This window comes from Eptesicus fuscus, chromosome 9, assembly GCF_027574615.1.
Source record: "Eptesicus fuscus isolate TK198812 chromosome 9, DD_ASM_mEF_20220401, whole genome shotgun sequence".
NCBI classification, from domain to species: Eukaryota; Metazoa; Chordata; class Mammalia; order Chiroptera; family Vespertilionidae; genus Eptesicus; species Eptesicus fuscus.
In genome coordinates, this window is record NC_072481.1 from 92,978,508 (window position 1) to 93,002,754 (window position 24,247).

General features: G+C 47.2%; 1 protein-coding gene and 1 pseudogene across 2 annotated transcripts; both read right to left on the reverse strand.

The window, feature by feature from the left end:
- Nucleotides 1-474: 474 nt before the first annotated feature.
- On the reverse strand, nt 475-13,995 carry LOC114229669 (leukocyte elastase inhibitor-like). 2 transcript variants are annotated; one of them, XM_054721561.1, is made up of 8 exons: nt 13,931-13,995; nt 13,369-13,439; nt 12,633-12,807; nt 10,760-10,897; nt 10,092-10,209; nt 8,264-8,406; nt 8,010-8,177; nt 475-1,437 (listed from the first exon to the last, which is right to left on the reverse strand). In XM_054721561.1, the coding sequence occupies exons 3-8, from the start codon at nt 12,798-12,800 to the stop codon at nt 1,036-1,038; spliced, it is 1,137 nt and encodes a 378-aa protein (XP_054577536.1). In that variant the 5' UTR covers nt 12,801-12,807; nt 13,369-13,439; nt 13,931-13,995; the 3' UTR covers nt 475-1,035. The 2 variants fall into 2 exon arrangements, with proteins under 2 accessions (XP_054577536.1, XP_054577537.1); XM_054721562.1 differs by having other exon boundaries at nt 12,633-12,827.
- LOC103304569 (interleukin-6 receptor subunit alpha-like) lies at nt 6,434-7,823 on the reverse strand (annotated as a pseudogene).
- Nucleotides 13,996-24,247: the final 10,252 nt, after the last annotated feature.

The window sequence follows — 24,247 nt, forward strand, 5'->3', positions numbered from 1 at the left end:
CTTTCATGGAGTCACTGACTATCATCATGGATGTCAATATTTTCAGTCCAAGAACCCCATTAGTCCTGTCTTTTCTGGGATCAGATAGAAAGAAGAGGACTGAAACAGTCTGGCTAGCAGAATCTTAGGAAATATTATTATCCAGCCAACCAGTTTTGAGTGAGCAAGAAAATGCAGCATTTCAATCCCCATTCCAAGGAGTGCATTTGACTAAGGTTTATAATGATCACAGAGCCCCTCCCCATCCAGCATTGCATAAAGCCATCCCATTGCTATCACAGTCTGGACTAGATGATGGAAATCAGGAGCCCTTACAGAAAACACACAAGAAGCTGGTAACAGTGTGTTCTTTGCACCCCCTCTTGCTTAACAGTCTCTCCTACTACACTTTCCTTTTTGTAGTTTCATGGCATCTTTTAAGACAAGACACTTACTTCTTCACTCCTTGTGATCCCACACAAACTACCAACCAGGTGGAATGGAAAATAAGCTCTTTAATAGTTTGAAATCAGAGGGGCTATAATAGAATACTAATCCTGTAGGAGAAAGGGTCAGTAACACTGTAGAACAAAGGGTCAGAAACACTGGCCAAGGCAAATTTATCTTCATAATCCAACCCTTAATTGGGCTGCTCTCCTTTATTTCAATTGAATGTCTGTTTTTAAGCCTCCCTTCAACAATGAATGTCTCTCTATCATAGCTTCCAGAAGTCTATCTGTGAAATAAATTACAATGTTATAATTTTTCTCATGGCTATCAAGAGAGTACAGCAGTTTCTTAGTTACTACACTGTCAAGCATCTACATATCTGCTTGGTGCATTCAAAAGCAATCACTGAATTTTTCAATATAAAGAAAGGAAAATAGACACCTATGCCAAAGTTAATGCGTGTAAACAGCCAACAGAGCTGACATTACAAAGGAAGTTAGAGAATTGATTGGGATGGTAGATTTGTTGCGGAAGATATATGAAATCTATCACCATTGAAAGGGCCAGTGACAAAGCTCTGAGCTTGGCCTTGGATTTCCACAATCTCTACGGGCAACAAAGTCTGCCTAAGAACAGGATGTTAGTTGAGGGATTGTGTCGAATGAAAAAAATGAATGGATGGTCGGCCACAAAATTTTCATCTCCCATAAGCGAGCAAGTCTTGAGAGTTAAAACTGTGGCAGCCGCTGCCTCTGTGCCCTCCTCATTTACTTCCACAAAAGACTTGTGGATAATTTTTGATATAAAAAGATCTCCGGCTCCTGACATGCCAGACAGATCAGCCCTGGTAGTAAAGAGCTCCTCTATACCCAGGCTGGCCAGGTGAGAGTTGAGGTTGTAGCTCTCTTCCAGCTTGAACCTGGGCAGGTGGACTTTGACTTCAGTGGAACTCAGATTCTTAGGTTTGGTCCACTCATGCAGTTTTTCCAAGGTCAATTGATCTTCGATCTGAAATGAGAATGGGCAAAAGAAGAGGTGAGAACTACTTCACATAAGCAAGGTAATAAACAGTATTTACATGAATGGACTCATGTTATCAGTTGCTAATTAGCTTCTTTCATGTTTTGTACCAAAATAGATGCCATTTTGAGGATTTCATTTCTTTTCGGCAATTGGTGGTAATAGAACAGACCTGTGTTCCAAGCCATCAAGGGCCCAAGTAACAGGAACTTTGGACATCAGATGCTTCAACTACCCATCCATCCACCCACCCACCCATCCATCAACCCAGGCTTTCCTAAACCCCTACCACACTGAATTACTGTGATAGGCCAGGATGGCTGTTATTCCTTTAACTGGTTGATTGGTACAAGGTAAAATTCAAATATTTTATTCTATTTCTTCTATTCTGAACCCTACTGATCATTGTGGTTTTCTGTGAACTCACTGTGCTGAAGTAATCTCTACTACGTTTAGCTTGAGGGTAAAAAAAGAAAAGGGACTAGTTCCTCATCTAAAATTGGGAGAGGGTTAATAATAGTACCCACCTTATAGCATTGTTGTGAGCATTAAATGATTTAATGTGACACAGTAAGTGCCACAAGAATGTCAGCTATTATCATTAGCATATTACTACTACTATTGGACTAGAATGGACCCATCATTCCACTTGTTCTACTGATGCTGATTATGTCTTTTATGAGGCTGGAGAATTTCTCTTTATAATCAGAGAAGAGACAAATATGAAAATACAATTAAAAGAAGGAACATACTGATTTTAATGCAGACTTTATACATGCAAATAATTAATACTGGACCTCTTCCTGATAACAGTTTGGTTAGGGAGAGGGTAGAGAAAAACCACACAGCAGGCTAGAGACACTAAAGAAAACCATAATCTTCACAGATTTGCCTAGTCCTAGCCTGACAAGAAATGTCTTTGCCTTTAACTGAAATAAAATAGAAACATCATACAAAGTTCATATGAGAAAATAGGCTTAGCTTTCATATGGGTCTTCTCTGCCATGTAGCTCTTAGAAATTTAATTCACAATCTATATGAATTGTGATGAGAATGACCAGTGTAATAATAGGATCTCATAGTATAAGGTGAAGCTATGTAATATAAATGTTTAGGGATTTTTAATTTTAATATATTTGTTTCAATAAAATAATTCTAATTTTACTGCACTTTCCTCTAAAGTTCATTTAAGAAAATTTCTGTGAGCTGCCACTGACATGTTAAATTTATTTATTTTTTTCAGCTTTAGAAATTGTTTATTTCAAACACAATTTTCACTTTAAATGCAAAATAGCTGATAAAACAATAAAACATTGAAATACATATTATACTGACGCTTTGCCCCATATACAGACATCAGCCTTTGGTATTTGCTCTTAGGTAATTAGGTAAAAAAAATAAAAACTTAAAACTATTATTTTCATCTCCAAAAGAAAAGTTGAGGTATTTAACAGTTGTGTGATCGCCATCCAAAAATGGTTTCCCTATTAATTAACAGCCTTGCTACATGCTGTTCCAATCCGTTCCTTCTAAAGCAGATCTTGGTTCGAGCATATGTTCATACAACTGAGAATGTTCCTTAATAATCATTAAGGTTGCAAAACAATATTGAATGCCAGCCATAATTGAAAATAAAATAAAATAAAAATTAGCAAATTAACAAAAATCATGAAGGTTGCCATAGAAACACACCTGCGCCAGCACCAGACCACAGAGCGCATATGATGCTGGCAGGACCTCTAGGGGACGCTCAGGAGCGTCTGGTGCAGGACCGGAGCCAGGCGGCCTTCCAGTGGCAGCCCCGCTGCCCACATGGGAAAACTGGGTTCCATGCTCATGGTCTGAAAGACCGAACAGTTGCCCCTGCTTCTCCAAATTAAGGTAAGTTTCTCACCAACTCCACCTGGAGCTGGATGCCAGCTTCCTCCCCAGCAGAGTCAACCTTAGAGGGGGCAATACAGCTCCGCACCAAGCAGCAGGGCAAGAGGTTCCTGGGCATTCTGCAGGACACCCACACCCCACGGTCCCTCCCCGCCTGCTCCACGGGGCTCTGTTCGCCACCAGGTGGACTGCCGCCCCAGTCCCAGCAGCAGACTCCACACCTAATGAAGGTGTTTCCTGCCACCACCCTCTCTCCCCAGGAGAGCAGGGAAATCAACACAGAGTGAGCCCAGAGCCTGGCAGAAAACCAGCGGGGGCCTGGGCCCCATCCGAGCAAAGAGCTCTCTGAGTTACCAATGGCTTCACAGGCACAGCCAAGGCCGCCCCCTTGACATCTGAACAAACAGTTTCTTAATGCTACACGAATTAATGACCACTTTAGTTAAGATCCTGAACCAGCATATTTGTAACTTTTCCAACCCAGAAGGATAAGTTGTCATGTGTACTCTCCATTGTCAGCATGCCAACCTCTCACAGCTGGCTGTGGCAGCTTGCTGCGGGCACTGGGAGAGGAGACCTTTGCTGAGGATAAAAGGCAGCGCGTGAGCTGCAGAAACACAGGTGAGAATGACCCGGGGGCTGAAAACACAGGGTCACGGGCCATAGGTCCGAGGACAGAGAAAGCGTAGGGTGTACACCTGTGTCCACTGAGCAAAGCCCACAACCCAGAGAAGACAAACACTTTTCCTTCATGTACACTAGCTTATAAAAATGTAAAGAAAAAAACCAAAACACCCTCTTCAATAAAAAAAAAAAAAAGCAGTTCCATTACAATAATAATGAAAGTAATAACAATTTGGAGATCAAAGCTGCCTCGCTCTCAGTCATCAGGAGCTATCTGATTTCACATCTCCTATTAGCACGGCTCCTCCTGGCTCTGGTAACAGAGGTTGTGGTTAAAACCTTTATAAAGCGTTAAAGAACCAGGGGCAGAATCACCCTTTCTCAGGCAGTCTCGTTTTTGTTTTGTTTTTTTAAATATTTCCCTTTAACAGCATTTTTGCCGTTCTCAAAGAAACTTTATAGAAACACACACAGACACACACACACACACTGCCTGCCTTCCGTCACACTTAAGAGAGTTGCCTAAGGCAGCAATGGGGTCTGACACTTGAGTCAAAGCCAGCAATGAAAAGCGCCACTTGCCCAACATAGTAACAGTTTGAAACCAGCAAACAGCAAATAAAAGGCGGTCATGTTCACCCTTTGCCACCTGCCCGGTGCTGGCGGGTGTTTTTCTGAAAGGCCAGACTCCTAGAAAAGGTTGTGGTCTGGTAAATTTTTGGTCCACAGTTACCCAACGGATTTTAATCACAGCCTCCTTCCGGGACACCCCATGATGCTGGAGGGTACTAGTCTGGGGAACCCCGCTCATCACTGAATTTTCAAAGCCCGGACAGAAAAGTGAGCTGAAGTGGGTTAGTCTCAGAGTCACGGCTAGACATTTAGCTGAACTGAATCAAATTCAAGGAACTAAAGAAGAGGAAGGCACCGGTTGAGGGCGGGCAGCAGTGAATTCCCCTGCCCCCGATAACCAGGGCTCCTGGCTCTCGGGGGTGGGGGGTGGGGGTTTGCACCTGACCTTGCTTGGCAGCCCTGGGAGGCCACTTCCCAACACCAACCCAGAAGCCGGTCCTTCCCAACCTCGGGGGCGGGAGGGGGCGGGGGGGGGGGGGCGAGGGGGGCGGGATGGGGGGGAGAAAGGGAGGAGTCACAGCTGCTCTTCCCTTAAATTAGAGAAGCAGCAGGCAATTTCTTTCACTTTTAAGACAAAAACAAAATTTAGAATGAAACCAGAGTCTCTTCTCTAAGAGGGGAAAATCATTTCTTTTTTCTCCTCCTCTTTCTCATTTGACTCAGTTTTGTGCCAAACACAGTGACGGCTTCTGCCCGAGTTGTTTACCTACAGACGCTCGGCTAGCACGGGGCCTTGCGTGCTCTCAGGGAGAACCTCAGCGCTCTGTAAAGACCAAGTTAACATACATTCTTGCCGGTTCTTATGTCTTTTCACATACGTTCTCTCCTCGGTACTCAGGCTCAGGTGAAAACACAATAAACAGTTTGAGTCCAACAGTTTGGTCTCCCTGGCACCCCCGCCCACCCAAAGGCGGGAGCCCTTCCCCAATGCTGTTCTCCTTTCAGGGGCGGGGGAGGGGGGGCACGGAGGAAGGAGAATAGAGGTTTCCAGAGGCTGCGTCTCACCCAGCACCGTTACTGTGAGTGGAGACCCTGTCGCCACGCCCCTACTCCCTCTCTGTTTCTCTCCCCCTCAAGTCCTGGGATCCAGAGAGGGAAACTGAGTCAGTGCAGTGGCTTCTGGGTTCAGCAGGTGCTTAAGGTTAACATTCACACTGAGCAACATGCTAATGAGGAGCTCATTGCAATTCCACTTCAAACCACCTGGTCCTGAGATGCTACTCACGCCCCCCTCAGCTGTATCCAGCTTGGGGAGGAGAGGCAAGACAGTCGAGAGCTCCCCCAGCCTGGGCGACTGAAGAAACGCCAGCCTCAGGCCTAGGAAACTGAATTGCAAAGGCTCTTGGGCTTCAAGAGTTTGAGCTAGAAGGTGAAACTGTGCCGTGGGCCAGGAGATAGGTGACTCGGGTTGGGGGGGTGTCTTTGGCTGGAAATCCATCCCACCTCCTGAGGGTGCGGCATGTGGTGCCAGGTCAGGTGAGCAGGGGGCCGGCAGCTTGTCCACACGAAGCCCAGGGTCCGAGGCCTCTGCAGATGCCCGGCTCTGCCCGCCCGAGTGTCCAGTGGACTCGACAGCGCTCCCTGCACGGGGCCCACGTTCACTGTAACCCCTGCAGGCAGGGCTGTGGGAAAGAGGGGTTCAAAAACTCAACCACCTCTTCCTTCTGATCAGGCCAGCACACCTGTGTTCACCCAGAACCTTCTGTGAGGCCCCTCCGTGACAGCGCAGCCAGAGGCCCCACGCACCTGAGATGATCTGAAACGACGGTGAGAAGCCACGTGTGCTTTGCCATCCACACATCTCAGCGGGTCTGACACCCCAGCCCGCCAGGCGCCAGCCCGCCGGCTACTGGGGGAAGAAGGAATCTCTGTTGCTGATGTCATACGGGCTCTGTGAGCCGCTGGCATGGGGTTGGCTGTGCCTGGAGGTGTTATCCGACCCCAGACTGCTGGGGGACACCGGCGGGGAGATGTGGGGGACCAGCACTGGGGTGGGCTTCGGCCTCTCGGGAACCATCTGTCCCAAGGAATACGGTGGGTGCATGCTGGTCCTGCCTTCTTTCAGGGCCTGCAGCTGCCACGTCTCCCTGAACCTCAGGACAACGCCAATGCAGAGGAGCGTTCCGAAGGCCAGGCTTCCGGCCACCAGGAGTGTGTACAGTGGAATTGGAGACTTGCACTGGGAAGCTTGTCGTATTTGTGGGATAGTTTGAGGAGATGCTGTCCTCGTCTTTCTTGGTAGTAGGTGCCTTCGTGGAGGACACCTCCACCGTGGGCGCAGTTGAAAAGCTCATGGGTTCTGTCCAGGGGGTGCCCAGAACCTCCTGGCTCCACTCGCTCCACAGGCCGTGCCCAAATCCTCCCGGGGCGCAGCTGCACCACGCACCTCCTGCCACTCCAGGCATCACGGATGGTGCAGTGATACTGGAGCTCCTGGACCATCCGTGCTGTGAATGCCTTGGACCGTGCGGCCCGGTATCGGAGCTCAAACTGCAGCCTGTAGAAACAGGAATTCCAGGAGGGCGGGTCTTGCCAGGCGACAGTGAGCCAGCGGGGGTTTCGGTCCACGGCGGTGACCGTGATGTTGACGGGTGGGTCGGGTCGCAGGATTCCGTGACCCTCAAATGTGTGGGGTCTGCTGGACTTGCTGCCAGCACTGCTGGCCACGCACAGGGACACGCTGTAGAAAGCGTTGCCTCCCTCGGGGACTGACCGCTGGCAGGAGAACTTCTGGTACTCCCCGCCGGACCGTGCTGGGACTTCCTCACCAACAACACGGCCCTGGTGCTCCGGGACCGGGGCTCTGCGGGCTCCCCTCACAGACGGCGTTGCTGGCGGGGCTCTTCCGGAAGCAGGAGAGCTGAGGCGCTTCGGGAGGACCCGCCACCAGCCTGCGCACGGTTCCAACCCGGAGGCCGTCCTGGTAGCCTGAACAGTTCCCGGAGCCGCTGAGCTGCAGGGATCTCAGGAGCAGCCTCCTTCCCAAACCAGTCCAAACCCTCCTTCCCAAACCAGCCCATCAGTCGTGGCTCGAGCCCGTCACCTGCTTCCTGAGCACCCAGTGGACCGTGGCATTGCCCCCGGTTTCCCGCCTGGACAGGTCAGGGTAACGTTGGCGCCGGGCCTGCTGGTCAGCACATCGCTCTCCAGCTCCAGCACTGACAGCGCCACGGGGCCGCCGCAGCCCCCGGCACGGCCAGCTGGGCGGTGAGCAGCGCGCAGCGGACGGCCAGCATCTGACATGTTAAATTTAACATAGGTCCTTAGATGTCACCCACCACAACTGTTCACTGACAGTCGCTGAAAAGTTCATCTTAGGGCTTCAGAGTAGCAAACACTGATGGACTACAACCACTCAACATACACACAGGCAGCCCCGCTGGGTCAGACGGAAACATGAGCATGAGCGTGGGAGCCGTTACCTTCTTCAGACCCGTGGCCTCGTCCTCGATGTCATCTGGCAGCAGGATGACCATGCTGAGCTCCCTGCCCTGGTAAGGCAGCTCCAGCACCCGGCACTTAAGGTCCTCGATGTAGCCAAGTGGGAATTTGCTCTTCTGATACATCATTTTCACTGTTTTTGTGTCTTTCTGAACAGTCGAAAAAACCAAGACACTCACATTATTATCTGCGTTCTCTTAGAGCAAAGAACAATTTTATAATCACATCATCTCACCTTATTCAATCTGAAAGGTGTATCGGTTGTGGCCATTTTACTGAATTTCTCCTGCCAGTTTCCTTTGAAATAGATGGCATTAACTAGCACAAGTTTGGTAATATTATCAACCACGCCTGGAGCCAACAATTCTGGAATTTTCCCTAAAGAAATAAAGTAAGTTGTTTTTTTTAAAACATTCACATATCAGTATTCCAATTTTGAATTGTATTGTAATGCAATACAAATTGATACCTTTTATTTAATTCCCATTAATGTATTAAGTTAGGAACACCCTGCCAGTGTGTTTCAACTGTAAGTAAACCAACTAAAGGGTTTAAAAGCTAAAAGCAGGACAATCTTCTCTGCATTATATGATAAACAATGAGCCTTCTTTGTGAATGGCCATTCTGTGGCAGGCATAAACAATATTTCTTAATGAAAATGATTTTTAAGTAAGTCATTTCTCCAAAGCCTCCAGGTGGAAGCTGCTCTCACAGACAGTATTTTAACAGAAATCCGAAGGTGAGGACAGTTAGTCCTCGGAAACACCAGTTCCCCTGTGACCACAGCATGGCCATGATGAACGCCTTGGATGGGAGACAGGTGTTGGGTAAGTGCCTGGCCTCAGACCTTGATGAGGTTAGAGAGAGATGTGGTGGAGAAACAGCTGAGATGGAGCCACCCCGACAGCTTAGATAAGACATTTGCCAAAATACTATGGTCACAGGAGTTTGTGTCACAAGTATGAGAATACCAGAGGCCCCAGGTATGAAAATCGTGCGAGGGGCTTGGCCCCTGCTGCTGTGGCTGCCTCAGCCCCCACTGCCACAGCTTCGCCCGGAAGGTCTCCAGAAGGTTGTCTCCTCTAATTAGCATATTATGCTTTTATTGTTACAGACTTAGAGGCCGGTGCACCAAATTCGGTCCCTCGTTCTGACCTGTGCCATCTTGCAGTCCAGGAGCCCTCGAGGGATGTCCGACTGCCGGCTTAGGGACCCCCAACTTTCCATGGGGAGTGGGCCTAAGCCGTCAGTCAGACATCCCTATCGCTGCTTTGGAGGCGGGAGAAACTCCCACTACCGCCGCTGCACTCACCAACTGTGAGCCTAGCTTCTGGCTGAGTGGTGCTCCCCCTGTGGGAGCTCAATGACCACCAAGGGGCAGCTCCTGCTTTGAGTGGAATTGGGCCAAAGCTGGCTCTCCGACATCCTCCAAGGGGTCCCGGATTGTGAGAGGGCATAGGTTAAGCGGATGGACCCCACCGATGCACACTCGGGGCCAGGGAGGGATGCAGGAGGTTGGCCAGTCAGGAAGGGCATGGGGGAGACCACCAGGGCATATCTTGCCTGTCTCCCTCAGTCCCAACCGGTTGGAGCGTCTGTCCCCTGGTGGTGAGTGCACATCATAGTGAGCAGTTGAGTGGCCTTAGCATATCATTAGCATATTACACGTTGATTGGTTGAATAGAAGGCTGACTGGATGAGCAGGCACTTCGCATATTAGGCTTTTATTATATAGGATTCTTTTCCATAATCTGGCCAAAATGGATTTTCCTCAAAGCTTTATCCTTTTTATCCTACATTCAATGTTAGTTTTAATTTTTAAATGTGGTTTTGTGAATTTATGGGGAAAATATTTAGCTGCTTCAGTGAAAGCATTGAAGTTCCCACTTTGAGGAATTTCCACATTTAAAAGCTGTCTGGCTCTGGGCAGTGGCAGAGGTTAGCCCCAGCGAGAGGGTGAGGGCAGAGGAAAAGGGCAGGGAATCATCTGCAGGCTGGGGAAGTGGAAGGAGGAAAAGAACGGCCAGTGTTACTGAATGACTACATTCGGCCCACTCTCTTACCTTCAGTCTGCCCTTTGACCCACTCGTTTATCACCTTTCTTGCATCTTCAGAGGCTCGCTGAAAATCTACACTGGCCAGTTCAGCTCCATACATTTTCTGGGTTGAAGCTAAGAACTCCTGTTTAAAATAAAAAAGGTTAAAAAAAAACACACACAAAAAAAACACCCCCACAAATAACTCCTACTACATACAGAAATGGTTTTCTAAAATCCTTAAAAGCATTAGAAATTGCCCTAAAAGACATAAATTTCATTGTAACAAAAAAAATGCTAACCCTTATACTTTAGCATTACGGTAAGAAACACATAACATTAAATTTACCACCTTAATCATTTTAAGGGTACAGTTCAGTAGTTTTGGTGTTCCATAAAATTTACCAAGTCTTTTCTAACCTTTGGCTAACATTTTCAGAAATAAGTATACACTGACTGTTCTGGGGAGTGAATTATGGAATTCACTCTTGCTTTAGTAAAACAGCCAGGGTCAATCTGTTCCTGTGAAGACTATCTAATGAAATCAAATCTCTAATGGGGACACTGCCATATGTGTAAATTCTGTATTGCTTTCTGAATGTTTATAAAAATAAAAACTGACGTCTGTGACTTGATTGTGCTGGAAAATGTCTGCACTCTTTGGTGAGTTTTAGATGTGAAAGTAAAGTACTCACAGGGAGGAACTCATAGGATTTCTCTCCATATAACCTGTTAGCAAGTTTCAGAATATAGGGAGCCCCGCGCTTGTTGATATCAGCAATCAGACTCTGGAAACGGGAATGAATCTTCTTAACCACATCGAAGTGAAGAGTCTAAAATAGAGAAAACATTTTTTCTGTAGCCATTTATTTTGAAACAGATTCCTTGACATTTGCTCCTATCAAATTAAATTAATGCTTATATTACTAATTTCAGTAACATCAGCTTTATTAATACTTTATTAATATTTTATTAATACTTTATTAATATCAGCCCAATACTTTATTAAAATTTCATTGGAGAACGAAAGAATAGGGAATCTAAAACGTATAGATTTGTGAGACTTAATTACATCATAAGCTCTTTTTATATCACTTCTTTTTATAATAATAGTCCCATGAATGTAAGTGGTTAATAGGCTAAATATTTACCTGTGTCTGCTTTTTCTCCAAAGAAAATCATAACTGGTATATTCATATATAAATTCTGTATCAAAGAGAGTTTTACTGAAAGTTCTCAGAAATAAACAGTAAAATTGAGAATCATCCCCTATGTGGGAGCACAAAGGTATTACAGAATTGAGGGGATTTTTAAACTACACTATCAGCATCAGCAACTTAAAAATAACATCTATAAACTTAATATTCACCAAAAGTTTAATTTTCATGTTACAAATCAAGAATCCCTTTATGGTTTTATGAGTCCTGGGCTGGATTCTTATTTTACACACAAAGAATAAATCTACACAATGTACAAAGCCCAGTTACTCACCAGGATAGGGAATGCTTGCATAATTGCTGTGATAGATCTGCTTTAATGAAAAACCAGGGGAACCATTAAAACTATTTTTTTGCAGAGGTAATACAGTGCCTGGATAAACCTCAAAATAGAAGCTGACATTACCCTGCAAGAAGCAACTAACCATTATTACCGGGGGTAAAATAAAAAGTGGGTTTTGGAAAATATAAAAGTGCTTTCATGTCTGCAGTGGTAACGACCATTGGTTTTTCATAAAATGCGGAAATAAAAGATTTGGAGCTGGAACAGATGGATAAACTTGAATCCAAGGCTGGACCTTCCCCAGTTGCTGGCACCTTGTACTCTTTCCCCTACTTCAAGGAGAGCGGGAGGTCCCGGCTCAGAATTCAACAAAGACCACACAGCACAGTGGTTCGGCCCACACCCAGGAAGGCCAGGTGGAAGGCCAGGCGTCACTGCTTCTTCTCGCTGTGACAGGGACCTGCCTTACCACCCAGGGCTTGGCCCAGTCCCTGCAGCGGCCATACCTCACTTCTTTCCTCTCCTTCGGACCCTCCTACCCACACAGGCACCTGTGCCAGGCCCCGGGCTAGGCCTCAGCAGTATATAATCCCACGGTGGCCTGTTCCCTCAAAAAGGCAACACCGCCAACCTCTCCACTCGGTGCCTTCCCTGTGTTACTTTGTGCTGAAAGGTAACATTGCCCAGCAGGCCTTTATTAATGAGTAGCGGGTTGCATGCAAAGCAGAAACTGGAAAATCTGAATGGGGAGGAGATGCCTTCAAAGATTTGCCCACTGCAACAGAAGCAGCCCCCACCGGGGCGTTCACAGCTTTCTTCACTGCTGTATCCTCAGCCAATCAAAAAACAGGGCCTGGCACATAGTATGTGCTCAGTAAGGACTCAATCATGAGTGAGAGCCTGCATGTAAGTGAGCTGTTCTTGGGGCTTTTCTGGAAGTCTGGCCTCGTCCTGTGTCGCTGTGGAACACACAGTACAGTGTTTAAAACACCTGTAAGAGCTCAAAGGCACGCCTTCTCAGCAGGGACTCACAGGGAACCCAGGCTCCTTTTGTTAGTTCCTGCTGACCTTGGACATCTGTGCCGCGGTCGTGCCTCTGGCCCCCAGGAAGACCATGGCCAGCGCCGAGGAAATGCTTATGGGGGAGATGAAGATGTTCCCGGAGGGGTTGTTGTCCTTCAGGGTGCGGAAGAGGTCCACTGCGAACCGGGTGTTGGCCAAGCTCAGTTTTTCCATGGTGAGGCTACGACACAGGACACAGGCCTAGCACACAGCAAATTAGGCAACGACAGGTCTGCACGTCTTCCCCGCCCTGAAACACCGGACACTTGTACTTCCTTTTCCTTTTCCAGGAGGGCAAGAGCACTGTCTCATGAGCTCACAGGGGAGAACCGGACCAGGATCCATCAGAGACCCGGGACAGGACCCAGGGACCCTGGAGGGCTCTGACTTGCAGACTCAGCAGCCAGGACTGGGCCTTTCCTACTCAGCAGGGAAGCACACGCATTTCCCACCCTTTACCCGAAATGATACTTTTCTGCTAGAAAATCATAGCTACCCACTCCGCATTAAAGCAAATTTCAGCCAAGTGATCAATTTTCCTCATTTTCAAGATTCAGTTGCGAATATTTAGAGAGGTGAAGTGTCCCAAGTCTCAAGGCTGGTATAGGAAGTGAGAGATTGGAAACCCAGCACAGGCCTTAGGGTCGGGGTGCAGCCCACCTGGAGCAGGGGACAAGCATCCTCTCTGACACCCTCAGGTGCAGGTGACTGGCCTTCCTCCTCAGCCCAGAAGCCTGCTTACCAATCCTGACTTGTCTCACAGCTTGTTTCCACAGAGATGGGCAAGGAAGGATAGTTGTGCTGGCTGCTTCCCTGTAAGAAATACATTCAGGTATGACTGTTGTTATTGGAAAGTAACCTCTAGGATCACATGGGCCTCCCCTCCCTCCCTCCCTCCCTCCCTCTCTCCCTCCCTCCCTCCCTCCCAGCAATGAAAAGCTGTGTCTCCAGGGCTGACTAAAAACTGTCACAAACTGCTCAGGGAGCAGGGAGTTGGAAAAGAAATAAAAATATGATCTCAGTCTTGACTCTGGCTTCCAGCCACAAGGCAGCGTCCAGTCCATTGCAGGTCAGCTGGCACTCCAGCCCCAGATTAGGGGGTTGGGTGGGGATGTTTCAGGTGTCCTCTCTAGCTCAGATGAGCAGTGCAGGCTGCAAGTCCAGCGAAAGGGCAGGGGCTGCGGGTACCCAGCCCACCAAAGGCCAGGGCTGAGCCAGGAGTAGGCAGCTGGCAGATCCCAGCCCTGGGCAGCCCCCACTGGCTCAGTCTCTCTTCCCTAATGGGCCTGGTGCAGGGACCTCACCCTTTCCTCACTGGTGCCTGGGAGAGGCTCAGGATCTGAAGATGCCTGCAATGCAAGCACCGCCCTTAAATAATCCCAGAAGTGGGTGTTGAGTGGGAGGGGCTTGGGAGCTGACAATGCCCACAGCACAAGCTTTCCCTGAAGTGAGTCAGCTCTGGGCCTGTGGGAAAAGAGGGCGCCGCTTGGGGCGGGGTGCTGGGGCGGAGCAGCAGAAGGAGCAGGGTGGGGCAGCAGGGCAGGCACAGCAGCAGTCTGGGCACTGCCAGTAGCAGCCTAGATGAGGGTGGATTACTCAGGAAATGAGCACCTTTTTGAGTCTAGGGAACTCAGATCTCTGGCAAGGACCTGATGGCCTAGTTCTTGCCTAAGTGTGAATCACTGAGAGGACATAATGTATCACCTCTTACAGGGCAAACTAGCCCCTCTGAATCTCATCTGTATACTCCAAATTGGTTGTTTTTCTGTGCTTTTGTTTTTGTTTTGTGAGGTGGGGAGGGGCCTCCAGTATAAGATAAAACAGTCCTGTCAGCTGATGGTCATTGGTGCCAGTTCAGTGCCACCAGGAATCCCCAATTTAGGGTGCAGTGAAGAAGGAAATTTTATTCAGTGCAAACAGTTCAATTGTGATGCAGCTCAGTTACTAGTATGAAGCAGCAGGTGGCAAGGTGGCCCTCTGTGGCTAGCAAGCTCTGCTCTGCTCTGCTCCACCTGCTCCATTCCCATCTCCCTCTTTCTGTTTCCCCAGGAAACAATCTTGGGTGGAAAGAGAAAGTGTGCTCCCAGAGCCAGAAAGAAGCGGGCTCAAATAGAGAGAAGTCTCCACCCCTGGTCTCTGATTGGTCCATCCTCATGCAAGACAAGACTCCAAGTCCTCAAAGTTTGAGTGCTCCAAAAAGAGGTCTCCTGATTGGTCAGAATGGAGCTGTTCTGATTGGTTAGTGAAAATGCTGATAAGGTTATAAGTGCACATTTCCAAATGAATGGGGAAAGCCTCAGTCTTAAAGACTGAAATATATTCTAGGGACTCCTTTCTAAGGGCTGGCCCAGATGCAGGAGCACAGTGCAGGCAGGCAGTTCAGTGCAGTCTTCTCCTTGAAGTGCCCTCCTGGTGACCCCCTCCTCCCGTAGAAATGGCTGCAAGGTCTGTCTTATCAATTTGAGTCGATTTAGCCACCAGGAGTCCTTCTTGGCAGGCACCTGCTTTCTCAGGGTCCCCAGTTCCAACCAACAACCTTGATGTCACTGTCTTTAGAAACCAACATGAATGTGGCCCCAGTGTTCTCCTCACAGTGATGGCCACACCACTATTTCTGTGGTCCTTGTTTGTTTCCCACTTTAAATGTCTGGGAATGGACTTCACCAAAATTCATAGTGGTTGAGGGTCTGAAATAATTCTGCATTCATGAAACTTGTCCCCTGTTTTCTTACAAATTTCAACATGAAACAGCAACAAAGAAAATTTCCTATTGTGTGTGTGTGTGTGTGTGTGTGTGTGTGTGTGTTAGTATGGACAATGTAGTGTGAAAGGGATGGTAGATTTTTGTTTGTTTGTTTTTTACTCTGAGAACTTGTTTATTATGAAAAGGGTCAAGGAAGGTCCATTAATGAGTGATAAAAATACTCTCCATAGATTTTCTTTTATGCAGGAAGAGTTCAATAGTGAAGATTTTAGACTGATTTACAGCTTATTAAATAAAGAAATCAACACTCACTGAAAGCCCTTATTGCTAAATTCTAGTGGTTTGATCAAACCTGTAAGCTCTCCACCATTTCTCACAGAACCAGAGCTTCTACAAAGAGGTCAGCGTGGGAAAGTCAAGACAGAGAGGCTGCACTGAGAAGCTGTTAAATTAAAACCTGAGACACGTTAATTGAAGAAAAAAGTTTTCTGAATTTTATTTTTTCTCCTGGCATGTTGTATTTGTGGTTACCTGGAGTTAGCAATCTGGGTTAAATAGAAAACTAAGCCATTCCTGATGTCAATGTGTATACTGTATATAAGGTTCAGACAAAATTGATCATTATACATCAATCAATCAATACATTTACTGTCTAGAGTTGAGGCAAAGTAACTGTTCTGTGAAATAACATTGGAGTGTTCTCCTTGTGAATTTAAAATATAAATGGCCACAGTCAAAGCTCAGAGATACTTACACCCTCAGGAAGGTAGGGTATATCTGCCAAATGAGCACATGCTTACCCGAGCTCCCATCCAGGAATTTCCCCCCTGAGTGAAATGTGTGTGAGCATGTGCCCCTGGAGACATGTACAAGAATGTTCATAGCCACATGCTTTGTATTAGACCTTCATTTGGAAACCACATAAGTGCCCATCAGCAGAATAACAGTCTAATAAATACAACAGGATAATATACAGTAATAAAAATGAGCAAACTACAGCAATGCACAGGAACACAGCTGCATCTCACAGCGGCATTGTTGAATGAAAGAACAGCCACAAAAAGCTGTGTAGTTTGGTTATAGAAAGTTCAAAAACAGGCAGAACTAATCCATAGGGTTTGAATTCAGGAGAGAGTTCTTTTTGGAGAGCAAGGGGGATTGTACTGACTGTATTTTCTGTGTTCTCCGTGCTCTGGTAGTTGAGGCCTCAATTTTGGAGAGAGTGCTTCTACCAGCACTAATTCCTAGAGATAGCTAATGGCCCCTGATGCCCCTGCGAGTATACCTTTGATATAAATTCAGTGACCACACTCTCTAATATCTCCTTTATCCAACTCTTATAGGCTAAGCCAATAGTCCCCCTACTCCAAACTACCCCCACACAGGTACCAAACCACTAGAGACCGCCTTTGTAGCCAGCTTACAGCCCCCAAATTATTTATACTGTCTAAGTTAAACCTAGTGTACCTATCCTGCCATGCCCATTCCTTCCTGTGAGAATTCCAGAAGGCTTTGCCTTCACTCCTGCGTGCCTCCTGGCAGACTGGATGCTTCCCAGGTCCCATGTGGTGTGATGTTGAATGCTTCTGATTTTTAGGGATCTGTGAATATCCATTCTTCCTTTGTGACAACCATTTCCATGTCAGATGTCTTACTATACCTGATCAGGACAAATTCTGGGTCCATTTTTGACAGTGGGAATGGCTTCCAGAGTACCAATAATGTGACATTTCTTGTCATCTATGGTTACACAAGTGTATTAGTTTTGTCATAGTGCATTGAGTTGTGCATATAATTTATTATTTTCCTGTAATCATTAAATAGAGCAACAAAAAATGTTAAACATGTCTGGCCCATGAGACTCAGTGTTTGATCATTGATCTGTTAACCAGAAGGTCACAGTTTGATTCCTGATTAGAGCACATGCCTTGGTTTGGGTTTCTATACCCAGTAACGGCATTCGGAAGGCAGCTGATTGATGATTTTCTCTCATCATTGATGTTTCTATCTTTCTCTCCCTATCCATTCTTCTCTGAAATCTATAAAATTTTACTTTAAAAAAAATTAAACATTAGTGATTGTTCTATTTCCCGTCTCTCCTTCCCCCTCCTTGCACACACACCCAACAGGATTAATAAGTTGGAAGCTACTTGGGGCCCTTTGTGTCATCCAGCATGTCCACCCCTAACTCTGGTAAGTGGCTTGTGCTCGAATCCTTTCCTATCTACTCCCACTCTGGTGACACATCAATCACTGGTTCAAGGTACAGAATAAAGAAGATGCAGAATTATTTTGTCTCAGATCCACAGCTGGATTCATAAAATCCATTAGAAGGAGAAAATACCAAGCAGGCACTAATAGATGTTGTTACACTTGCTATTGTCAAAAGTCCCTTAAACTATACTTATTTTTATTTCCTTGGTTAAGTTTATTCCTAAGTATTGCTGGGGGCTAATCCCAGCAGGTCATAAATACAAGAAGTTCATCAAAAGATTGGAGAACCTTGAGGTTTCAGCAGGGCTGAAGATACATGTTATTGCCTGCTGCCAGACAGCTGAGGGCATTTCCCCAAACCTGAAAAGCTACTTGTTATTATCTGCTGCTGGCCAAACAGCTGAACAGCCAAAGGCAGTTTCCCCAACCAGATAATCTTACCAAACTTTACTTTTGATATGTACATCTGCTTTGCTATAGGCCAAAATGTGTGAATAAAAAGCCCTGGGTATGGAGATTCAGGGAGAACTTGGTTACTATAGCTAAGTCTCCTATGGCTCCCCCCAAGAATGCTTTCAAATTTATATTTCATGTCTAGTCTTTTTATTAATTTACCACTGCCACTTCCACAGATTCCTAAAGGAAGGCCAGATGCATCTTGGAGGACCCACAGAATCAGTGTGTGCTGATGAATGAGTTCGGATGGACCAGCAGTGCTTGTATTTGCTACAGGAGACTGGCGATTTAGCACAGAGATGAGGTAGGGCAGACATCATTCTGAGGGCCCTGGAACACAGAGGAGAGGCCAGAAAGTGGTGGCAGGGGGAATCCGGCTCTATACGGGGTGAACCCGGACAAAGGGGAGGCAATATGCATGGAAGAGGCACCTGGAAAGCAGAGACCACGGAGAAGGGGCTGCATCTGAGGCTTGTTGGGGAGCCAGGAGGCGGGGTCCTTCGACCTGTCACAGGCAAAGCCCAGCTGTGCCACTGACCACTGTGTCCCCAAGAGCCTGGGTTTCTGCCAACAAGAAGGCACAGCCCTGCCTTCTTGGGTTCGAGGTGGAGGAGATGGTCCTCTCTCTGTCCTCTCCTGTCTCTAAAGGGTCCTCTGGGGATTCTTCTACCCCAAACCCAGACCTGCCTGCGATGCCATACCTGCCCCCTCAGTACAGCCTCACTCTTCCTGTGCCCCTGGGGACCTGGATGCCAGGACCAGAAGCACAGACTGGGCAACAGCACCTGGAAGCCAGCTTCCCTCCTGGGTCTGGGCCACCCACAGGCCTTATGGGGACTCTATACAGCCTGCCCTCAATGTGCTGGCAGGACGGGGCGGGGCAGGTGGGGACAGATGCTGGTCAGCCAGGGTCTGGGGAGGCAGAGGCCACTCCCCAGGGATAGGACCTGGACTCCCACTCCAGGCACTTCCAAGCCTATGGGACCCTCGCTGGACGTGGGGGCACCAGTGGGCTGGAGGTTCTCACTTTTCACCCCTGCCAGGAGCGACTCTGAAATGGGAATATGAAAGGACAGCCGATTTATAGTGACTGCCCAGCGGGGCTGGAGCTCCAGGTGCCCCTGGTGTACCCGCTCTGCTTCCTCCAAATGAGGAAGTCACAGCCAGGAGGGGCTGGGAAGGTGCCTGAGCCCTTCGGAGCCTGGGCTTCTCTTCTTCCAGGGAGCAAACCGAGGTGGAGAGACAGCCGCCTGTTGGGAGCACTAGGTCCTGTGGACCATCAACACCCCTCTATCTTACACAGATGAGGCAGCTGGAATGAGATTTCCTTTGGGGTCCCAGGACACATTAGCAGTGCTGAGCCAGACACAGAAGCCAGTTAGTTGTCTAGTGCCTGGGCCTGGGCCTGGTCCACTCTTGCCGCTGCGCTGCGGTGCTCATGTGTGAGCAGCTCTCCAGGTGCCTGCACAGGGACAGAAACAGACACAAGTCAGATTGGCTCGGGGTCTGGGCTTCACAGGAGAGTGGGCCTCTGGCTGCTTGAGGTAGGGCAAGGCTAGCAGAGTGACTAGGACCTTACTTAAGGGGGCATGCACTCTTAGGTGCCAATCCCTGCACTTGTGTGACTCTGAAAGTATGTGTCTCCTTAAATTTTTCAACCTAGATGAATCAATTCCCTTTTGAAAAATATCAGCTTTATTAGATAAAATGAACATCTCATAGTAGTCGCCCTGAAAGGCATACACAGTGGTTTTGAGTCTGTTCACCAAGTTGGTCAACTGTTGTCACTGTCTAGCTCCAGAAAATTTTCATCACCTCAAAAAGAAACAGTACCCCTCTTAGCAATTTTTCTCCATTTCCTCCTCTCCCAGCCCAGGGCAGCCACTAATCCATTGGCTGTCTCTACAGATGTGCCGACTGGGCATTTCATATTGAGGAAACCACACAACATGTTGTTGAGTTCTGTGAGGGCTTACTTCTGTTATAGGCAGTTAGACAGACTCAGGCAGCACAAGGACAATGGGCCATGGACAGAAGGTCACCAGGTCAGAAAGCCCCGGGTGCCTAGCAAGGGGCAGAACTGGGAAAACCAGGACCTTGTCCCCAGGGTTACCTTTCCTCCTCTAGCATATCACTGGTCATGCCGTTGGAACTCCTGGGCTTTAATATCACTGGCCATGCAGTTTAGGCCCCCTGACCTTATCCTCCCCAAGGATAGCATCTAGGCATCAGTTGTATTTCAGCTCCAGACCTAGAAAAGCAGCAAAACCAGAAAAGTGACACCCTGGCTGCCTCAGGACCTGCATTGACTAATGACCTTTGCTGACCAATCTGAGGACACTACGACCCTGAAAGAGCACACCGGGACAGCTGAGAATATTTTGCTGAGACCCTCCCCTAAGATTCCCACCTGCAAGAGAGTGAGATAAATACCCTCAACACAAAGGACCCAGCCTCCTCTCTCCCCCAAGGGACCTTGCCCTCACCATTTCCTTTCTCGCTCTTCTCTGTAAGGGACCCATGAGACTTGCCACCTGGGGAGCAATGGGCAGTGGCAGTTCATCCAGTCTAACCCCATGGACATGTCTCCATGGTGCCTTTTTTTCTGACTTTCCAGGGAGCCAAAGCAGACAGCCCAGGCTCTCCCGTTGCTTCTTCTATGCCCTTCCTCGTTTCACTGTCCTAGTTGGTTCTTGCTGCTGCCAATAACTTCTTGCTGGTTTGTGAGCCAATGCGCCTGGGCACTGACATCTGTTAAGGAGCCTGGTAGTGGTGGGAGGCCGAGCTTTGAGGTGATCACAGGGGAAAAAAGCAGAATGCTGGTCCTTGCCTCCCTGAGATGCTTCAAGCACACCCACAAGGTATGGGCGCAGCCTGGGCACGCAGGGAGAGCAGAATCACTCAGGGCACCCCAAGCCCTCAAAAATATGCACACTCTTCCCAGCCCCACACTGCATGTGCTTGAAGCTGCAGTCATTCCAGCAGCTCAGAGGTGCTCAACACAAACACGCACAACCCCCCAGGTGCACACGCCTCTTTCTTTTGAACCACAGCAGGAATTTGGTCACCCAGATTTAAATTAAGGCAATGTACGCGGAAGGGAAAGGGGTGCATGGGCAGCAACTGGACCTCTTAATGGAGAAGAGACGCTTCCCGGTGAAGAGAAGGAAAGGGTGGTCTGTGAGTCTTGGTCCTGTTGCGCTGCACCCGGCATCCTGAGCACTGTGGCACTCCAGGCCTTCTTCACTGGCCTCTGCCAAGCATTGTGCTTGACCCTGGACACGTGCTTCTTAGTCAACATTCCAGAAAACTTGGCCTGGGCTTTCTCAAACACACCAGTTTCTCCTCCAGCTTTAATCTGGGGAAGAAACCTTGACTTTACTGAGTTGTCTTTTCTGGATTTTTTCAGGCTCCGTATTTCTCATAGGTAAGTGCTTTTCGCAGCTGGCAAAACAGAGTCAAATCTTACAATCCAGATGCACACCGCCGCACTGATTACCTCACTGACTACGTCCCATCCCCACCCTCTGATACACTAGGTGGTGAGTTCTGGTCCGAGACAATCCTCACTTTTGTTTTTTTTCGCATAAACACACCAAGACTCTTCCCAAGTTCTCTTGTTTTCCCTTCCCTGTGGATACAAGACCACACAGCTAGAAAATATCTGAGACAAGCAGAACTTTTTGAAAATACTATTTGCCCTAAACTCACTTAAAAGGTTTTTCAATTGAAAAGATTATCATAACCAATTGGAGTATTTTGTAATACTCATAGTGTTCATCAGAAGATGGTTTGACAAAGGAGAGACAAAGATAAGGGCTCAGAACTCTGACTTCCAGGACAGGAGGGAATCAGGGACCATCTGCACAGGAAGAGTGTGTGCAAGTGAAAGGGAAGAGCAGAAATGACAATCACAGGGCTGTTGCTTGGATCCCTGTGTGCCCTCATACCCCACGCTAGCTGCCTGCCCTGGAGTTAACCGTCAGTCCTCTAGCAGCCAGCACTCTTTCTATGTGTGCACAAGACAGAAAGAGAGGCAGGTGGGAGAGGGGGCTTCCACTTGCACCCGCTCCTCCCCTCACCACCTGGAGCCCAGTGAGTGACAGCTGTTTGGACACTCGCTCTATCCCCAGCCTCTCCTTATTTTCCTCTTAAGTAGCTATGACAGATCTCATCCAAGATCCCATAAGGAAAGCTCCTTCTAATCCCATGAGGGAGAGCAGGGAAATCAGGCAGGCCCACCTCAGCATTCTGTGCAGGGAGCTGGAGCTGGCTCCTACATGCAGCGAACATCATTCTTCTACTTCTTAGACATTCGTAAACCAGTAGTTAAACTCCTGGTAACCTAAAACCAGTCATGGTGAGAGTATGTGCACCAAGGGAACCCTCCAACTTCAAGAATGGGGCTTCCTCCTTTCTACCCCCCACATATCCCACCACCGTCTCTGGGTTTGCTGAGCCAGTTTGCAAGCAACACTGAGTCTACACCACCAACATAGGTGTTTACTTTCTCCTGTCCTGAATTCTCTACCTCTTCTCTGTGGCAAGAGTCCTCTCTCCTGTCTAAGGTAATATCTTATCTGTACTTTACATTTGTGCTACTTAAGGCGTAGCCCATGGTCCAGCCTCATCTGCATGATGTAATATCTTGCTAGAAATGAAAACATTGAGCCCTAGCCAAATTGGCTCAGTGGATAGAGCATCGGCCTGTGGACTGAAGAGTCCCAGGTTTGATTCTGGTAAAGGGCACATACCTGGGTTGCAGGCTGATCAGATCCCCAGCCCTTGTCAGGGCTCCTGTGACAGGCAATCAATCGATGTGTCTCTCTCATGTTGATGTTTCTCTCTGTGTGTCTCTCCCCTCCCTTCTACTCTCTCTAGAAATCAATGGGGAAAAATGCCCTGGTGAGGATTAGCAAAAGAAATAAAAACAATCAATCCACACCCACACCTATTTTATAGATTCTCTATTTAACAAGATCCCAGGAGATTCCTATACTTCAATTGCTCAGGCTGTTATTGCAGAAAAGCACACACTGAGTGGCTCAAACACAAAAATTAATTTCTCACACTTCTGGAAGCCAGAAATAAAAAACCTTAGTGTCAGCAGGGTTGGTTTCTTCTTAAGTCTTTTTTCTTGCTTGTGGATGGGTGACTTTTACCTGAGTTCTCACATGGTCCCTCCTCTGTGCTTGTGTCCAGTCATACTGTATTAGGGTTCAACCTAAAGACCTCCTTTTCACGTAGTCACCTCATAAAGACCTTGTCTCCAAATGCAGAAACATTGTGTGGTACTGGGCTAGGACTTCAACATATAAGTTTGGGGGAACAAAACTCAGCCCATAACAATTCATATATACATTAATGTTTAAGGAGCTCTGCCTAGATTCTCCCTACCTCACTGTGCAGGACTCTTGTTCAGTAATGATTGGGCCTTCAAGTATGCCATTTCTTCAAATAATGAATAATGTCCTTACAACTTTGGGACATTGTTAGGCCCATCAAAATGTCTCATTACCAACAATTCCACTCTTGGATACTCAAGAGAAATGAGGGTACACGCCCACCAGAAAACACCTAGTAGTGTTTATCTAGCATTATGTGTAATAACACAAACTTGGAAACTCCGTAAATGCTATCCAGTGGATGGATTTAAAGAAATGAGCTCAGCCTCATTACTGCGTGCTTACCGTGGCCAGATGGGTGTTGTCATTGGGAAGCAGAATGGCCATGCTCAGGTCCCCCACCAACAGGTCCTGTCTATCTACACTATTGTAAGCTTAGACTGCTTAAATATCAAATGTATTGTCTTTTCTCCTAATGAAGACAGGAAATTAACACTAGATAGCTGAAAAATGAAAATAGCTTACCAGAAAATTTATACATCTAACTTGAAGAATCCTTAAAGTACAGATAAGAGAGTTTTTATGTCTATATGGTGATGAATATGAAATATTCATCAGTACATTCTAGTGTTGAGTACAACATGCTATTGTTCCCACAAATCAAATATTATCTGATGAGAGAGAATGGGTTGACAAATAAGGAGTCATTTAAGCTCTTTACAACAGTTTGGAAGGACTTGTGGGTATTTTTTTCTTTTGAGAAGTTGCATAGAGGAACACTCCCATGGACCTTCAAATTACTTCTCCAAATTTAGAGGAGAATCAAATAACATTCAGACACTTGGAAAGAAGATTATGGTTAGAAAAGACATTATTGGCCAGAGACATACATATATCCTGCA